We start from the raw sequence: 15,689 nt of genomic DNA, 5'->3' as shown, positions 1-15,689 counted from the left end.
CACACTTGCTACTGTAGGATCCAAGCATTTTTGTCCGCCAACAAGTCGCAGACCTACCATCAAACTACTCCGCCTAAGCGCAACTACAATAAGAAGCATCCTGCCTACCTGACGCTGCACGGTGCCAAGTAGCTGGTCGGACACGCCTGGGTACCGTCTCGAGACGCCTATACACCGAGACTCCACACCGAGATAACCAAGTCTCCAGACCACGCACCACTCACAAGCGCAAGCACAAGCACAAGCACAAGCCCAAGCCCAAGCACGCCCTCAAACCACACCACTCTCAAGCACATCCCCTCCCAGCCTCTACCCCATACCCACACCCCCCAAAACCTACCCCCCAAACCCCCGTCCCAGCTTATCCACGCCCTTACCACAGAACCCCAAACACGATGGTTCGGCACCATCCGGATACCGCAAAGCGCAGCGCGTCGAGAGCTCTGGGATACCGGCGCAAGTGTCCTACATGGGACGACTGTCAGTGAGCCAGTATGCGGCCGCCGGGTACCGAGTCCTATAACGACGATGTGACTCGAGTGGTTTCTGTGGAGGAAAGGAAAGTCGGGGGGCTGGCGCGGGTACTGCACTGTGTGCTGGTGCTTGCTGGGAGGGCTGTGGTGGGATGGGGGGTGTTGTGGGGGGTGGGTTGGGGGGATGCTGGTGTACTGGTGTACTGGTATGCTGGTACACTGCTGTAGTGGTACACTGCCACACTGCTACACCACCACACAATCTCCCGCACCGCCCCGTACTGTCCTGCACTGTTCCGCACTCCCAGCCACGCCCTTCCACACCTCCTCTTGCAGTAACCAGCCACCACCCAACCCCCAGCCCGCGCCTAGCATATCTCGACGGCGTAGAACAGCGACCAGCACAGCACTGCCAAATGAATCCCCGCAGTCTGCACAGGTAGTCCGCAACCTCGGACAGCACGCTTGCTGTGTGCCGGCACCACTTGCGTGGGAGTATTTCCTGTCACTACAACTCGCCGGTCTGGTGCTGGAGTGTGTCTACGCCATCTCGTATTGTGCTGTCTACATTGTCTCGACACTGTTCTTGCACTATCCCACACCACCTCATCCCGGTCCGACATTTTCTGCGAACCAGCCTGGCGCGCCATCAGCTTAGCCGGCGTCCGGGTGCATCTCACGCCTGTGACATAAAGCACGCAGTCCCGCGCGCGAGGGGGACGCGTGGTAGCCCCGGTCTCCTGGTGTTGTACCTAGGTAGCATACGGTTATCTCAATGCACACGCAGCAGCTGCGGCGAACTGTAAAGTCCTGGTGCATACTTGCTTAGTCCCTCGGTACGTGTCTAGGTACGTTGGTCATGCACTCTGCACCACGCACTGCGCTGCAAGCATGCCCGAGCACGAGCACCCGGGCATATGCGCCGAGGGCCTGGATACTTGGTTGCTGGCTGCTGACGGCCAACGACCGACCGCTCGCAACTGACTACCTACACACTACTTCCTACTGCCTGGGTATGGGTATCACGCCGGATGTCGGGCTGGATGTTGGGCTGGACATGGGGCTGGACATGGGGCTGGAAATGGGGCCTGGGTCTCGCGTGGTTGCCGTTGCGGTCGTGGATGTAGGCGCAGGCGCACTGCTGGGCTGCTGTGCTGGGGTGGTGGGCTATGATGGTAGATAGTGAACAGTAAATAGTAGATGCTAGATGCTAGATGCTAGACGCCATCAACGCTTGCAAGAACATACAGACCCCCACAACCCCGGAACAGAGATGTAACTGTCAGGTAGCCAGGGCCTCTCCCTAACCCTAATCCTAACCCTAACCAAATTATCGCAACAGGCAGCAATTGTAGTAGTTGTATTACAACTATCGCAATATATAGCACGCGCAGCATACACGAATTGCAGAACAGTTTTCACAGCATACACTGTCGCAACTTGCAGTAGTTGCAGCAGTCAGACCATAGTCGTCACAGTATGCAGCAGTCGCAGCATGCAGTCGTTGCAGCATACAGTAGTTGCAGGACTATAAGCTTTGCCTCGTCATTTGTTGCTGAGCAGGCGTAGCATCAGCATTCACTCCAGGTACCCTGGCCTCAAGGGATGCTGACGCTGTGCACGCTAATAGCGGTAGTGCAAAAGCAGAGAAAGGCAGTCCCTTTGCACGGAAAATTTAGCGAGATTCTTTAACAGCTCTAGATCTACTTATTGGTTAGTTAATATAGTAACTAAAATACACTTGTTTACTATTACTTGCTGCTAAGCATATTAGCATACTTGAGAAATTGCTGTTGTTTATAGTGTCTTAGCTAAAGCATCCTACTTAATAATATATTCACTTTAATTGTTACTTTCTATGCTTACCTCCTGCTGAAACTCCTGCCAAATCTGGCTTCTTTTACACACCTCGTTCTCTGTCTGCCATGGTTGTTCTTCTCTTAACTTCTCTACCCATGCTTGCCGGATTCCTCTCTGCTGCTCTGCCCCTGCTACTTGCCATTCCTTACATATCTCCTCGACGTCTTGTCTAATCGTCTTACCCTTCTCCGCCAACATCAACCTACGCTTCTCAAAATCACTTCTTGTTACCTGCGGCAGCATAGTAAGACTCTCATCTCCCATCCAATCTTGATTATGCAACTCTGCTGCGTGGACTGTCCACTCCCCTGCTTTCTGAAAGTACCCGTTGCACCCAGCTAACAGACACGAGAAAACAGACACGAGAAGGACTTGCTCCGTCCTTCATCAAAGTGATAGCGGTCCAAGGCCTCTACTAGGATTGGCCATAGCCCATCTTCTTCTAGCATAAGAAGCAAACCTCTCCGCTGGCACTCCTGGAAGCGTCCTACCAGGCCTGAAAGTGGTTTTGCTGGCACAAGAACTGTCTTCCAGTCTCGGCCCAATTTGACTTTCTCCCACAAGCTGCCTGCACCTGGTTGGTACACTGCTCTTTGCCACTTGTAGGCTGATAGCGCGCTTGCACTTGAACCTACAAGAGACTCTGCCTCTTCAGCAATGAACGCAAATGCTGCAATCTTTGGGGGACAAGACCGAATCAGGAGCTCCAGCGCCTCTGGTACACGCTGAGTTGTTTCCCCCCTTGTTTGAGATGTCCAAGACTGGTTTACTACTGCTTGTTTTGCTTTAGGGCACCTTTTTGTAAATGTTGTCCAGAAGTGAGCAATTTGATCTGGTTGAACCTTGACTACTCCGTCGCGCAACGGGCAAATGATATCCTCTGCGTCAACTCTATACTCAATCTGCACGTTTTGTACGTTGGCTAAGAATGCCAGATCGGTGTAGGTATGGCTGGGGTAGCCACCGTCAAGGAGCCACCGCGCCTCAATAAGGAAGCAGGCGTCTGAATGAGCCCAAAAGAGCTTGCTAGCTTCTGTGCGGAGCATAGACGACACTCGCATAAGCTGAAAGAGAGTAGAGGCAGGGCAAAAGGTAAGGATGCGAAACTGAAGCTCGGGCGGCAGCATACTGAAACGCGAGAGTGAGGTCGTTTGGCAGAAGGAGCCTGTCCTAGTAGGGCTAGATTGGACGTAGAGAGAGAACGGTGTTTGTTCTTCTCCCTCTACTGTCATGTAAAGGTCGCGCCTCAATGCTGTTGTCCAGGGTGGGTGCGCAAGTGTCGCAAGGAAATTGCAAGCAAACTCTGGCAGCATGTTTACGCAGTTGAGCAGGAGGCGTAGACAAGAGCTTTCTCTTGTGTGTCGGGCTTGGGCCAGTGGGCTGTGCTGACTGTGAGAGGCACTAATCGCGGCGTAAACGTTCTGTTTGTCCCTGGGTTGCCAAGACGCTAGGTAACTGGCTCTAGGAGTCCAGTTGGACGTCCTGCAGGGCAATAACGTAGGAATTCAACCAATGATGGGATGATGTGTTACTTGCTACTATAGTACGTACTGTACCTGCATCTTGTAGTCTGTTCCTTGGTTGGAGGGGTCTGCACAAATCGCCAACGATTATAGATGGCAGATGGCACCTACGTAGATGCTAAGATCCAACACAGCAACCCGCACCCCTTAGGGAGTCTATAGCTACCCGGACACGTAGAAATGGGGCGGTTTACTGGCCAGTATATGACTGCTATTGGCGCTGCTGTTGGCATCGCTGTTGGCGCTGAAGATGGACGGTGTGGATGGATGCTGTAGATAGATAGCGTGGATGTATGCTGGAGACAAATACTGTACATACACACTGCAAATCCACACTGCAAAAACATACCACACCCAGCCCCCCCCAGAAATCACCCCAAGAACCCACAGACCCAGACCCGCCAACGGGACTGCGCTGGGCGTGTTGATCGCAAGCACGTCTCCTCAGCACGCAAAGGCGCAGTGCAGAAGTGTGGGCACGGTGGGAGTATGGGGGTGTTACTAGGCATATGGCAGTGTATAAAAACATCACTGCATTACTATAGGATACCTACGGGGGGGGGGGGGAAGCCTAAACTGAGGTTCAAATACTTCCACCCAGCCCGATGCATGCACCTAGCCTGACCCATCCACCTACCAAAACCCTCGACTACCCAACACACCATCTTACAGACAGAGGGTGCATTCGCACTCCCCGTCGTAGAAGCCGTCACGCCGTCGGGCTCCAGTGCTCCAATCCCATTCCTCCCCCGGCCTCGCAACCAGCGCATCCCCACACCCCCCTAGTCCTCCTCGATCTCGCCCTCCTCGCTGCCACTCCGCATCGCACGATCCTCATCCTCCTTCTTAACAACCGGACTCTTCTCCCTCGCCGTCTCAGGCCGGGGCGAGAAGCGCGGGCGCTGGGGGTCGTCAGCCTGTGCTCTGAACACGGTGTGGCGCGCGTCAACCGCAGAGGCGGAAAGTGAGTCGTCAGAGGCGGAAAGCGTGTCCTGAACCCGCTGCGGCGAGAACACAGGACGATGGAGAGGAGAAAAAAGAGAATTACGAATACGAACCTTGACATCGCGGCGCGACACGCTGACCTCGCTGTCGCGGCGGCGCCGCGCCGTGCGCCCCGCGCCGTCGCCGTAGTCCAGGCTCGCGGAGCCTTCGCGCGGGTCGGCGCGGCTGAGCGGGTCGGGGCGGTAGGAGCGGTCGTCTGGGCGGGCGCGCGGGTAGTGGTCGGTGGAGGAACGGCGGGGCGGCTCGTAGCGGTCGTCGTCGCGGTAGGCGCGGCGCGGCGGGGGCGAGAGGGCGGCTCGCTCGGTGTCGCGGTAGCGCGCCTCGCGGTCCTGCTGGGCGCGGCGGCGCTCTGCGGCGTACGTGTCGTGCTCGGGCGAGCGGGTGCGGGTGCGGCGGTCGCGGCGCGGGTTGTCGGAGGGCCGGTAGGAATGGTCTCTGTCGGTGCCGCGGCGGTCGCGGCTGCGTGGGCGTGAGTCGCGGCGGCGGTCGCTGCGGTCGCGGCGCTCCGTGTCTTTGTCTTTTAGGCGCTGCATGTGTTTGTCGAAGGCGGACTCGCGGAGGGCATCTGTCTTCAGCGCGCGGTATTCGTCGGTCTTTTCGACTCGGGGACGTACCGCTTCCCATGTGTCCGCAAGCTCCACGGGGGGGTCCAGGCGCTTGATGATGGAGCGCAAGCGGTCGACGGCGTGGCGCTCGTCCGACTCCTCGAGCTTGCGCTCGTCATCCTCGCGCTTCTTGACCTTCTCGAGGATGTACGTGTAGATATCGTGCATCGACTGCTCGTCAATGTTAGCGGTGCGAGAATCTTTGCGCATGACACTCAGGAACTCTTCGACTGGGGTCGCCGTGGTGACCTCGAACCGCTGGTGCTCCAGCACGTCCAGCGCGTAGCGACGCAGCGTTCGGAATTTGCCCGTCTCCTCCTCCAACGCATCCCAGAACAGGTCCAGGGGCGACGAGCCGCCCTGCCCGAGCATGGCGGTATAGCGCGGCTCGTGCTCGATCAGCGGGTGGATTTCCTTCCACTTGGTGCCGTAGCGGAGCTTGCCGCTGGCGCGGAGCTCGTCCAGCAGCTTCGTGAAGGCGTCGCGGTTGGTGCGCTCGACGCGGTGCTTGGCGCGGCGCTCGGCCTGCACGCGTTCGTTGTGGTCGCGCTGCAGCTGGCGGATGTGCTTCTCGAACTGGTTGAGGACGTCGATGCGGGTCAGCGACTGGAACTTCTCGCTCTTGAACTCATCTTTCTGCTCCAGCTTGGCCTCGGCGGCCTGCCAGCGGGTGAAGGGCTCGAGGTCGAGGCTCTGCATCAGGCCCAGCACCTCTTCCAGCGCCGACTTGCGGCTCTCGGCCTCGTGCTCCTCGTGCGCCTTCTTGAGGGTGACGATGTACTCCTCAAACAGCTGGCGGCGCTCGCCGTCGTCGCGGGCGGAGCGGAAGATGCTCTCGTCTTCGATAAAAGACAGCGCGGTCCGCCAGCGCGTGTAGTACTTGATCTCCGGGTGTGAGCGCAGCATAGCGGTGAAGTCGGAGCGCAGCTTGGCCTGGCGGTCCTGCTCCTTGGTCTTCTCCTGGGCGCGCAGCTGCTCGCAGTACTGCTTGAAGGCCTCCTCGCGCTTCTCGGGCTCGGGGATGGCGCGCCAGTTGGGGTCCTTGATGCCGGCGCGCACCGCCTGCGACCACTCCCAGTCGGGCTGGACCTTCATCTGCTTCAGCACCTTGGCGAAGGCGGCCTCGGCGTCCTGCGTGGAGCTGAACGACAGCTCGTTGCCGCCGGCGAACTCTACACGCGGCCGGTCGCCGCCAAAGCCCTCGCGCTCGCGGTCGAAGTCGCGCTCACGGTCGCGGCGCTCGGGGCGGTACTCGTCGCGCTCCCGGCGGAAGTCGTTCGACGGCGGCACGCTCGCAGGGCCCGCGGCCCACCCAGCTGGCCCGGGCGGGGGGCGCTGCGGCGGCTGGTTCGACTGCGCCAGGTCCACCTTCCGCTGGACTTCTTCGGGGATGGCCCAGGTGGTGTCGCGAGTTTCCTTGTGGTAGTAGTACACCTTTCCCTCTGGGGTGAACTGCCGCGCCCATCCTGTGCCTTCGATCGCACGCTGCTGAAGTTAGTGCTGCCATTGCCATCGCGTGACCACGTACCTCGACGTCGTCCTTCAACTCGTCTGGCTTCTCCCACGTCGTTGCATTCGTCGCCGCATTGTGGTAATATTCCTTCCCATCGGCCGTCTTCACGGCGCGCCAGGCCGGCGCAGGCATGCCCATTGCAGGCGGGTAGCCGTTCATCGTGACTACGTGATGTGGTCGGTGATGTTTACGAAGCAGTCTGCCAGCGACTGGAAGTTTTGGGACGCGACCGCACAGACCACATCCACACATCCCTGCAGGCTCCACTCCAGGAGCGGCCGCACGTGAACTTCACCCTGACACCAGCTCGGCCCGTTCTCGTCTGGCAGCTACGGAAAGTGATGGGCTCGGAAGAACAGCCGCGGGCCAGCTTCGACTTTGCCGAGAGCTCCCTCTTGGAGGCAATTGCCCCTGCTGCGTCGGACATTGACATCGAAGACGCCTTCAACTCGTGGGACGGCTCGGTCGAGGACGAGGACGCTTCGGTGGTTCCCTTTGTGAAGCAGAGACATGTCTTGTTATTCGGTAGGTGTGGTTGATATAAATTCCCAGGCAAGCTCTTACTCATGCGTAGGCTAGATGAACTGCTCCCGGTGTATGTCGTCTTCCGGACGCCGTTGCTGGAGGACGAAGCACTAAAGACATATCTGGATCGCCTGGCTGTCCACCTCGACGTGTATGCTTTCGGCACAGCGCCAGGCCCCGACCAGGAGACCAAGCCTCTACCAAAGGAGCTGCTCTTTGCGGAGACAATTCAAGACACCAACGAACCCACCATCGTGCTTCACGAGAGCGGAGACGCAAAGCATGCATATGTTTTTTGGAAGGTCAACGTGTCCTTGGGTAGGCTTGAACTTATTGCGTATCAGCTCTGACTGACTCTACACAGCTCGGCCACAGGGCAGGTTCCACAAGCCGGCCATCTACTTCCAGCCCAGTGCTTCTCTCAAGCCAGGCGTGACAGCAAAGAGGGACGAGGTTCAGGATGACTACCTCCCCAGTCGAGTGCCTCCTGCGCTCAACCTTCTCCAGTCGTTTGAGCACGACCCAGCGCTGGCCGGCATCCACCCCCGGCTGTCAGCCATGAGAATCAGCAAGATTGCGCCGTCCGCACCTCTTGCCCGCGAGACGGCGCGGCCTATCAAGACGGGCCAGCGCCCGCTGTTCCGTGTGGTCCCGCCCCTCATGTGGAGGACGAGGTTTGCCAAGGTGCATACATCGCTGGCAGACCTGTCGCTGATGGCGTCGCTGGACATTGAAGTCGCCCAGTACACATCCTACAAGGTCCGAATCACAAAGGTCGAGCTGCTGCTCAAGGGCGGCGAGATCAAGGCGCTGACCAGCCTCGACCCCTCGACCGCCTACAGCCCCGGCGACCAACTAGGCTACCTGTACAAAGCCACCCCGGACCTCAGCGCCGACGGCGCCCCAGCCCTCGGAAGCAAAGGCCACATCCTCACCGTGAACATCTCCGCCGACGTCTTGATATCTGCAACCTGCCAGCCCCACGTCGCCATCCAGTGGAAAACCACCGTCGACTTCGCCACCGACCACCAACCGGCCCTGCTCAAGGCCGCGCACAGACTCAGCAGCGCCTCCCTCGCCGGCAGCATCAAGAGCCCGGACGCCCTGCCCGCCCACGACACCCACGACCCGGCCGCGCCCGATAACGCAATCAGCCTGACGCTCACTATCTCCGGGCCGCCGCGCGTCCGCGTCGGCGCGCTGTTTACCTGGACCGTGTTCGTGGTCAATCGCTCGAATAAGCCGCGCCGGCTCGCCGTCACGGTGGTCCCGCAGCGGCCGCGCGACGCGGCGCGCCCGCAGTCCTCGGCGTCGACGGGCGATCATGGCGCCAGCCACAGCGTCAGTCACGGTGCAACCCACAGCGCCAGCCATAGCGTCAATCACAGCGCAAAACCCCCCCTCCTCGCCCCCGCCGTCCTCGACGACCACATCATATACGGGCGCCACAAGAGCGCGCAGCCGCACCCCACGCGGCTGGTGTGTCTAACAACAGATATCCGACTCGGCGCGCTGGGGCCCGGGGCGTGCTACACGGCGGAGCTGCAGTTTGTGGCGCTGGCGGCGGGGGCGCTGGCGGTGGAGGCGGTAAGGGTGGTGGATTTGGCGTCGGGGGAGGTTGCAGATGTTAGGGAGTTGCCGGGGGGTGTTGCGGTGGGGGGTGGGGGTGGTGAGTAGTTGGGAGTCAAGTGGGTAGGTGAATGCAGGGATGCGATGCTTTACTTTAGCAAAGTTGGTAGTCAGTGTGTAGAAGAATCATGTGATGCATTACTCTAGCAACGTCAGAGGTGTTGGCTGGCAGTGTTGATTGTGATTACTTGGTGGATAGGCAATGCAGTGTATAATAATCACGTGCTGCATCACTCTAGCAAAGTCAGAGGTGTTAACCAGCAGTTGATAGTGATTACTACGACATGCAGCCGGGGTGCGCACCGAGCCAATGAGTGCCGGCGAAAGCTGCCGACCCTGGCTTCCCCGCAAAATAGGTCCGATCATGGACCCGCCGGGCCGCATTCGTACATGACCCACGACTCCCGCAATCTCGCGACGGGCGGCGGACGGGGACGCGGCCACCGACGCGAGCACCACCGACGCGCACCGCGGCGACACCCCAGCCCAGCATGAGCCCGCGACGCACGCCCGGCGGCGAGGGCAGCGACACGACGAGCCCGCCCAACGAGGGCGCGGCGAAGCGCAAGGGCGACGAGGCCGCGCAGCCGCGGGCCAAGCGCAACCGCTACATCAGCATCGCGTGCAACGAGTGCAAGCGGCGCAAGATCAAGTGCAACGGCCAGACGCCGTGCCAGCGCTGCGGCAACCTGAGCCTGGAGTGCCTGTACGCCCCCAACTGCTGCAACAACTTCAAGGAGAGCGACGAGTTCAAGCAGATGACGGCCCACATCGCCAGCCTGCAGCACCAGGTCGACGACCTCTTCCACAGCCTGCGCGCCCTGCGCCCGGACCCGCCCAGCGCCTCGCTGCCCGACCTGGGCACGCCCTTCGCCGACTACCCGCCCATGCTGCCGCCGCCCGCCGCCCGCCCGCGCACCCGCTCGGCCAGCAAGCACCCGCGCTTCCACGGCCCGACCGCGAATGCCTTCAACCTGGGCGTCGCCCGCTCCAGCCTCAAGACCATGGGCATCACCGCCGACCCGGACCCAGACCCGGACGACGACGCCGCGGCGCGCGCGCCCTCCCCGCGCGCCTCGCCGCCCTTCGCCGCCGCCCCGCTCGCCCTGCACGCCGACAAGGACCCCATCTGGGCCATCTCCAAGCAGGAGGCGCTGCGGCTGGTGCACGTGTGGCACGAGGAGCAGGGCATCATGTACCCGATCCTGGACCTGGACAAGGTGCTGCGCTACACGGAGCTGCTGTTTTCGTTTGTCGAGGCCGCCGCGCGGTCTGGGCTGATGCAGGGCGCCATGCCCGGCGCGGACTCTATCATGGACGATCAGACGAGCGTGCTGAAGCTGGTGCTGGCTATTACGCTGGTTATGGAGGGTGGTGGTACGCATCCGCTGGGTGAGAGGCTGTTTGATAATGTGCATGGCGTTATTGAGCGCATTTTGTCTGAGCCTGTCAGTTTGCAGAGCGTCAGCCTGCTGACCCTGGCCGTGAGTCTCTTGATTTCCCATGCTTTGCATATCATATTGCTATCCCATGCTTGCATATCATCTTGTTATATCTTGTCTTCTCCCCCAGTCTTGCTTACTCACCCCCCAGGGCATGTACCACTTCACCCGCGACGACGAGGGCCTCGCCTGGCGCATCATCGGCCTCGCCGCCCGCCACTGCCTCGAGCTGGGCCTGCACCGCCGCGAGACCTACTCGACCCTCTTCCCCGACCCCGACGAGCAGGCCTCGGCCATCCGCATCTTCTGGTCCGTCTACGTGCTCGACCGCCGCTGGAGCCTGGGCACCGGCATGCCCTTTGCCCTGCAGGACGCCGACCTGGACCACAACCTGCCCAAGCCCGTGAGTCCCTCCCGCCCGCTGCCCGCCTCGCTAACGCCCCAGGACGTCTCCACGCACACCTCCACCCCCTACCTCAACGCCATGATCGCCTACTCGGCCATCGGCAGCAAGGTCTGGAAATCCATCGCCTCGACCCCGCCCTCCGACCCCGCCATCAGCAAGGAAGACATCTCGTTCCTCGACTTCCAGGTCCTCTCCTGGCACCGCGCCATCCCCGCCCCGCTGAAATTCACCCACCCGGACGCCGCGCCCGCGCACCCGCCGCACCCGCCGCCCCCGCGCGCCCTGCTGCGCCTGCAGATCCTGCTCTACCTGCGCGCAAACCAGATGCGCATCCTCATCTACCGCCCCGTCCTGCACACCGCGACCACCATCATGACGCACCTCCCCTTCGCCCACACCGTCGTCAAAGTCGCCAAAGACTCGATCCGCATACTCACCCACGTCAACCAGACCAGCGACATCTACCGCTGCCAGCAGACCATGTTCAACTACTTCCTGATCTCGGGACTCGCGGTGCTGTTTCTCGCTGTTGCGCATGCGCCAGCCGAGTTCTCGGCCACGTGTAGAGATGAGTTTTACATGGCGCTCGAGCTCGTGCGCGGGTTGAGTGGGAAGAGCTATGTGAGCCGCAGATTATGGCGCACGGTGCGCGCGCTGAAGGAGGTCGGGCCGCGGCTGGGGCTGGTGAGTGCCGAGGAGGGCATGGCCGGGTGGGCGGGCGGGAGACACGACGACACCCAGTCTCAGTCCTTCGATACCCGTCTCCACACCCACCACCCCGCAAACCTCGACGCCGCGCACCCCGCGAACCTCGATACGCCCCAGCACATCGCTCTCGACCTGACCACGCTGTTCGAGGCCGCGGGCGGCACGTTCAACTTGCACGGCTTCGATGGGTTGGGGGATGGGTATAGTGGCTCGCAGAGCCAGAATCAAAGCCAGAGCCAGGGACAGGGCCAGGGACAAGGGCAGGGACAAGGACAAGGGCAGGGGCAGGGGCCGGTGTACGGGACTGAGAATGATGAGTTGGCGAGGATTATGGGGGGGTTGTTTTAGGGTTTGTGAAGGGTTGGGGTTGGGGATGAGAGGAAGAGGGGGGAGAGGAGAGGGGGGGGAGAGAGATAGGGGGGAGAGAGAGGGGAGAGAGAGAGAGAGGGAGAGAGAGAGAGAGGGAGAGAGAGAGAGAGGGAGAGAGAGAGAGAGAGAGAGAAAGCAGTCATTAGAGGGTATCTGCGAGCATGTAATCAGCGCTTGCACGCGAGCGCGGAGTGATGTTGTATATACTGTTTGAATATTGAATATCGAATGTCGGGTTGCTATTCACTGGCCCTTGTTTCTTGTCCCCCCCTGCGGTTACTATGTACTATTGATAGGATACTTTGGGTGGGATACTATGGATGGGATACTATGGATGGGATACTATGGATGGGATAATATGGATGGGATACTATGGATGGGGTACTGCGTTGACGCGTACTGTGTATGACAGACACTTGACAGAGACGCTTGAGCAGAGACACCTGGCAGAGACACTTGACAGAGACACTTGACAGAGACACTTGACGGAGATACTTGTCATAGTAGCAGCGCGGACAGAGACTTGGGCAGAGACGTACGCTTTAACAGAGACCCTTGAGGAGAGACTCCTGCAGACACTCTCGAACCGAGTCTTTGAACAGAGACCTACTGTTGAACGTTGGCCTACTATTAAACAGACACCGTCATCTTCTACGCCAGACTGCGACATAACATAATGCTATCATACAACACGCTACAACACAGCACCTTGAAGGGACACTTATAACCTTACTAGTCTATTTCTTACTACAAACAGACAGCTAGAACAGACATAGTAACAGAATAGGCTCAGGGATCTAGGTTCCAATCCCAAGAGGAAGACGGGGACAGGAAGAGAGATGGGCAAGAGAGGCACATAGTTGGTGTAGAGATGGGGAAAATAGAACGTAGATAGGTAGAATGGTAAGGTAGTGTTGATATATACTAGATCGCAGCGCCTAGCAAGACTAGACAATAAAGTGTAAAACTCGTAGAAAGTTTGTTATAAGTAGTGCCAAAGTTAGCTTGTAAGTAGAAGTAACTAGGTAAGCATGTGTATATACACGGATATAGATACATACACACACATATATATGTATATATATATACATATCTATATATATAGTACACACATCCAAACCAACACCCTATAAACCACGCACCACAAACCAAGCACCACGCACGAAGCACCACCCAGCACCCACCAAGCCCACACAGTGCATAGTAAACAGCAAAGCACCAACCCGCAAACCTAGCACAGCCTCAGAACCGCACCCCCAGCGCGTCGAAAGCGCATGCCCAGCGCAGAAGCAAGACGCGGGTGTAGTAGACCAACGGTATGTAATATAGTAGACAGCGCTAATCCATGCAATACAGTAGACAGCGCCGAGCGATGCAGGGAGGAGGTGGTGCGGGACGTGGACGTGGGTGGGGTGTGGACGGGATGGGGGGGGGGGAGGGTGGTATAGTAAACTACAAGACAAACCGCCACCACTATCACACAGTACCAAAGCGCGGCACTAGAAACCACGAAACACACCACTAACACAGTATCGCACAGCACCAGAGCTCTGCACAGGGCAGTAGTTAGTACTACACGATGTAGACATAATCAGTGGGAATACACATAGCGGAGATAAACAGACACGATACACGCACGGCAACGAGCACAGGGATGTATAAATGCCGCTTGTGCGCGCAGATGGGATGCTGTGTTGCCGTTGTCTGGGCGGGGCTTGATTTCTGCCTGTGTGCGGAGATGGGGTGTAGGAGAGGGGGGGGGGGGGGGGGGTTGTGGTATGTATGTGTGTGGATGTGTGTGGTGTATATAGCATATATGATGAGCAGTAGGTCGAGCAGTCCGGGAGTTTGCGTTGCGTAACTGCGGGCCTTTGTTAAAACAGACCGACCAAGCACTCCCGTAGACTGATTCATGTGTAGAGCACTCGTGTGAGCAACCTCGCGTGAGCGCCTGGTTCGCTATCATTGAACGTACAACTGCAACTGCATATTTGATCTGGTATCCTCGTGTGCACCCCTACCATCTTCGCTTCATCCACCCGCGCTAACCAGCCGCCGCCTCGACGGCAACGCCATTCGCATCGACGGCGCCCTCGGGCAGCGGCGCGCCGTTCGCCGGCCGCCGTCTTGTGCGCGCCTGTTTCCGTGTGCGGTTCGCGGGCGCCCCGGGCTTGCCGTCGGCGACGTCGACCATATTCATGTCGTCCTCGTCGGGCCGGTCGTCGTCGTCGGCGCGGTCGTCCCAGTAGCGGCGGGTCTCGTCGAGCTCGGTGATGTCGGCGGGCCGCATGCGCAGCCACTTCATGCGCGGGCCGGAGCGGGCGCGCTCGCTGACGCGGAAGCCGTAGATGCGCGGCTCGTAGATGGAGCCGACGCCGAGGCCGGGCGCGAGGTTGTTGGGCGCGACGCCGTTGATGAGCGTGACGTTCGCCGGGGTCGTGTTGTTGCGCGCCTTGGCTTCCGAGTTCTGGGCCTGCAGCTGCGCGAGCGCGTCGACGGTGGCGGATGTGCTCGTGCGCAGGCCGCCGCTGATGTCGAGGTCTGTGAAGGTCATGAAGAAGAGGGAGGGGAATGTGGTGCCGAAGAAGGCGCCGTCGACGGTCTGGAAGCGCGAGTTGGGCGGCGTGTAGACGTCGAGGCACGACGGGCAGAAGAGCTTGACCGTCTCGTGGCCGGGGCTGTCGTTCAGGCCGACGGGCAGCACTTTGCACGAGTTGCAGTTCACGCGCGGGCAGGTGCCAAAGTGCTGCAGCTCGTACTTCTCGGCCATCTGCTGGATGCCCGGTCTGGAGGTGATGTAGCGCTGGTGTATCAGGCCGTAGAGGAGCTCGGCCGAGCTTTCTATTACGCTCAGATCTGAAGCTATCCGCAGATGTCGTCGGTCGCTCGCCCGGCGGTAGGCGCCCCGCTCGTCGCCCAGGACCTCGTCGTCGTCGTCGTCGTCCTCTTCTTCCTCTTCGTCCTCGTCGTCGTCCTCAGGCTCGACGTCCAAGATCATCTCCAGCGCCTCCTTGTACATGGGCACCTGCGACTGCAGGCCCGTAAGGTTGAAGTCATCCTCGATGAAATCCTCCGACACCTCGGCGAAGTACTCGTGCCCGAGCAAGCCGCAGAAGGACGCGACCCACGACTCGGTGACTTGCGACGACGACGACATGTTGAGACGTGCGCCGCGGTGTTTGGCAGCCTAGGGCAAGGCGCAATTCCAGTCCGCGCGTGCCGGACCACGAGGTCAAATTTGTAGATGAGGGGTGGTGAGTCGGTCTCACGCAAATGCGCGATTCTGGTGCCGACAGAAGCCTTGCCGAGATTGGCACACTTCACAAGCGTGCTGTCGGGCGTCTTATCGCGTGTCGTGTGGTGCGCGCAGGAGCGACTGTGGGGCTCGGCGTGGTGATGCGAGGCAGTCCAGGCGGGGTAGCAATCGACGGGCGGGTATGGTGAGGCTTGAGGTCCGTCGCGTGAGGGACGTCTTTACATCCAATAGTACTGCTAGGATCGTTCAGCAGAGGTCGCTCGAGAGCTGCCGTGACGGAGTGTCGTCGTCGCTTCCTGGAGCCAGCCTTGGCTCTCGCACGTGATTGAAGCGGCGTTCCAAGGTTGTAGAACTCCAACTGGATGACTGACTCAC

The 15,689-nt window shown here is 59.6% G+C and overlaps 7 protein-coding genes across 7 annotated transcripts; 4 read left to right on the top strand and 3 right to left on the bottom strand.

Annotated features, from left to right (window-relative positions):
- The first annotated feature begins 623 nt into the window (after positions 1-623).
- On the top strand, positions 624-1,565 carry C7974DRAFT_403619 (uncharacterized protein). Its single transcript, XM_046142865.1, has one exon. It carries the CDS (start codon positions 658-660, stop codon positions 1,129-1,131), a length of 474 nt encoding a protein of 157 aa, XP_045992920.1. The 5' UTR covers positions 624-657; the 3' UTR covers positions 1,132-1,565.
- On the top strand, positions 1,333-1,656 carry C7974DRAFT_380138 (uncharacterized protein; the record flags this gene model as incomplete). The annotated part of the gene is made up of 1 exon (XM_046140498.1): positions 1,333-1,656. The coding sequence occupies one exon, from the start codon at positions 1,333-1,335 to the stop codon at positions 1,654-1,656; it is 324 nt and encodes a 107-aa protein (XP_045992919.1).
- A 606-nt stretch (positions 1,657-2,262) lies between these two features.
- On the bottom strand, positions 2,263-3,718 carry C7974DRAFT_403617 (uncharacterized protein). Its single transcript, XM_046142864.1, has one exon. It carries the CDS (start codon positions 3,644-3,646, stop codon positions 2,672-2,674), a length of 975 nt encoding a protein of 324 aa, XP_045992918.1. The 5' UTR covers positions 3,647-3,718; the 3' UTR covers positions 2,263-2,671.
- A 631-nt stretch (positions 3,719-4,349) lies between these two features.
- On the bottom strand, positions 4,350-7,160 carry C7974DRAFT_403615 (uncharacterized protein). The gene is made up of 3 exons (XM_046142863.1): positions 6,995-7,160; positions 4,915-6,951; positions 4,350-4,758 (listed from the first exon to the last, which is right to left on the bottom strand). The coding sequence occupies exons 1-3, from the start codon at positions 7,136-7,138 to the stop codon at positions 4,639-4,641; spliced, it is 2,301 nt and encodes a 766-aa protein (XP_045992917.1). The 5' UTR covers positions 7,139-7,160; the 3' UTR covers positions 4,350-4,638.
- Positions 7,161-7,320: 160 nt separating this feature from the next.
- On the top strand, positions 7,321-9,181 carry C7974DRAFT_466285 (TRAPP trafficking subunit Trs65-domain-containing protein; the record flags this gene model as incomplete). Its single annotated transcript, XM_046146322.1, has 3 exons — positions 7,321-7,508; positions 7,554-7,822; positions 7,869-9,181. 3 exons carry the CDS (start codon positions 7,321-7,323, stop codon positions 9,179-9,181), a joined length of 1,770 nt encoding a protein of 589 aa, XP_045992916.1.
- Positions 9,182-9,540: 359 nt separating this feature from the next.
- C7974DRAFT_367483 (fungal-specific transcription factor-like protein) lies at positions 9,541-12,048 on the top strand. The gene is made up of 3 exons (XM_046139873.1): positions 9,541-10,617; positions 10,727-10,978; positions 11,021-12,048. Exons 1-3 carry the CDS (start codon positions 9,625-9,627, stop codon positions 12,035-12,037), a joined length of 2,262 nt encoding a protein of 753 aa, XP_045992915.1. The 5' UTR covers positions 9,541-9,624; the 3' UTR covers positions 12,038-12,048.
- Positions 12,049-13,867: 1,819 nt separating this feature from the next.
- On the bottom strand, positions 13,868-15,640 carry C7974DRAFT_403610 (casein kinase II regulatory subunit-domain-containing protein). Its single transcript, XM_046142862.1, has one exon. It carries the CDS (start codon positions 15,213-15,215, stop codon positions 14,103-14,105), a length of 1,113 nt encoding a protein of 370 aa, XP_045992914.1. The 5' UTR covers positions 15,216-15,640; the 3' UTR covers positions 13,868-14,102.
- Between the last annotated feature and the right edge of the window lie 49 nt (positions 15,641-15,689).

Source organism: Boeremia exigua, assembly GCF_020726555.1.
Source record: "Boeremia exigua strain MPI-SDFR-AT-0100 chromosome Unknown C7974scaffold_12, whole genome shotgun sequence".
In the NCBI taxonomy this organism is placed as follows: domain Eukaryota; kingdom Fungi; phylum Ascomycota; class Dothideomycetes; order Pleosporales; family Didymellaceae; genus Boeremia; species Boeremia exigua.
The sequence above is the reverse complement of the archived record's forward strand: the minus strand, read 5'-3'. Positions and strand labels throughout refer to the sequence as shown.

Excerpts from the sequence above, each read along its gene's own strand:
- C7974DRAFT_403619 (XM_046142865.1), top strand. The coding sequence starts at position 658 with ATGCTGGTGTACTGGTGTACTGGTATGCTGGTACACTGCTGTAGTGGT.
- C7974DRAFT_403617 (XM_046142864.1), bottom strand. The coding sequence starts at position 3,646 with ATGCTGCCAGAGTTTGCTTGCAATTTCCTTGCGACACTTGCGCACCCA.
- C7974DRAFT_403615 (XM_046142863.1), bottom strand. The coding sequence starts at position 7,138 with ATGAACGGCTACCCGCCTGCAATGGGCATGCCTGCGCCGGCCTGGCGC. Across the intron at positions 6,952-6,994 it reads AGTTGAAGGACGACGTCGAG|CGTGCGATCGAAGGCACAGG; the intron begins GTACGTGGTCAC and ends TAACTTCAGCAG. Across the intron at positions 4,759-4,914 it reads TGTCGCGCCGCGATGTCAAG|CGCCCGCGCTTCTCGCCCCG; the intron begins GTTCGTATTCGT and ends GACGACCCCCAG.
- C7974DRAFT_367483 (XM_046139873.1), top strand. The coding sequence starts at position 9,625 with ATGAGCCCGCGACGCACGCCCGGCGGCGAGGGCAGCGACACGACGAGC. Across the intron at positions 10,618-10,726 it reads TCAGCCTGCTGACCCTGGCC|GGCATGTACCACTTCACCCG; the intron begins GTGAGTCTCTTG and ends CTCACCCCCCAG. Across the intron at positions 10,979-11,020 it reads ACCACAACCTGCCCAAGCCC|GACGTCTCCACGCACACCTC; the intron begins GTGAGTCCCTCC and ends CTAACGCCCCAG.
- C7974DRAFT_403610 (XM_046142862.1), bottom strand. The coding sequence starts at position 15,215 with ATGTCGTCGTCGTCGCAAGTCACCGAGTCGTGGGTCGCGTCCTTCTGC.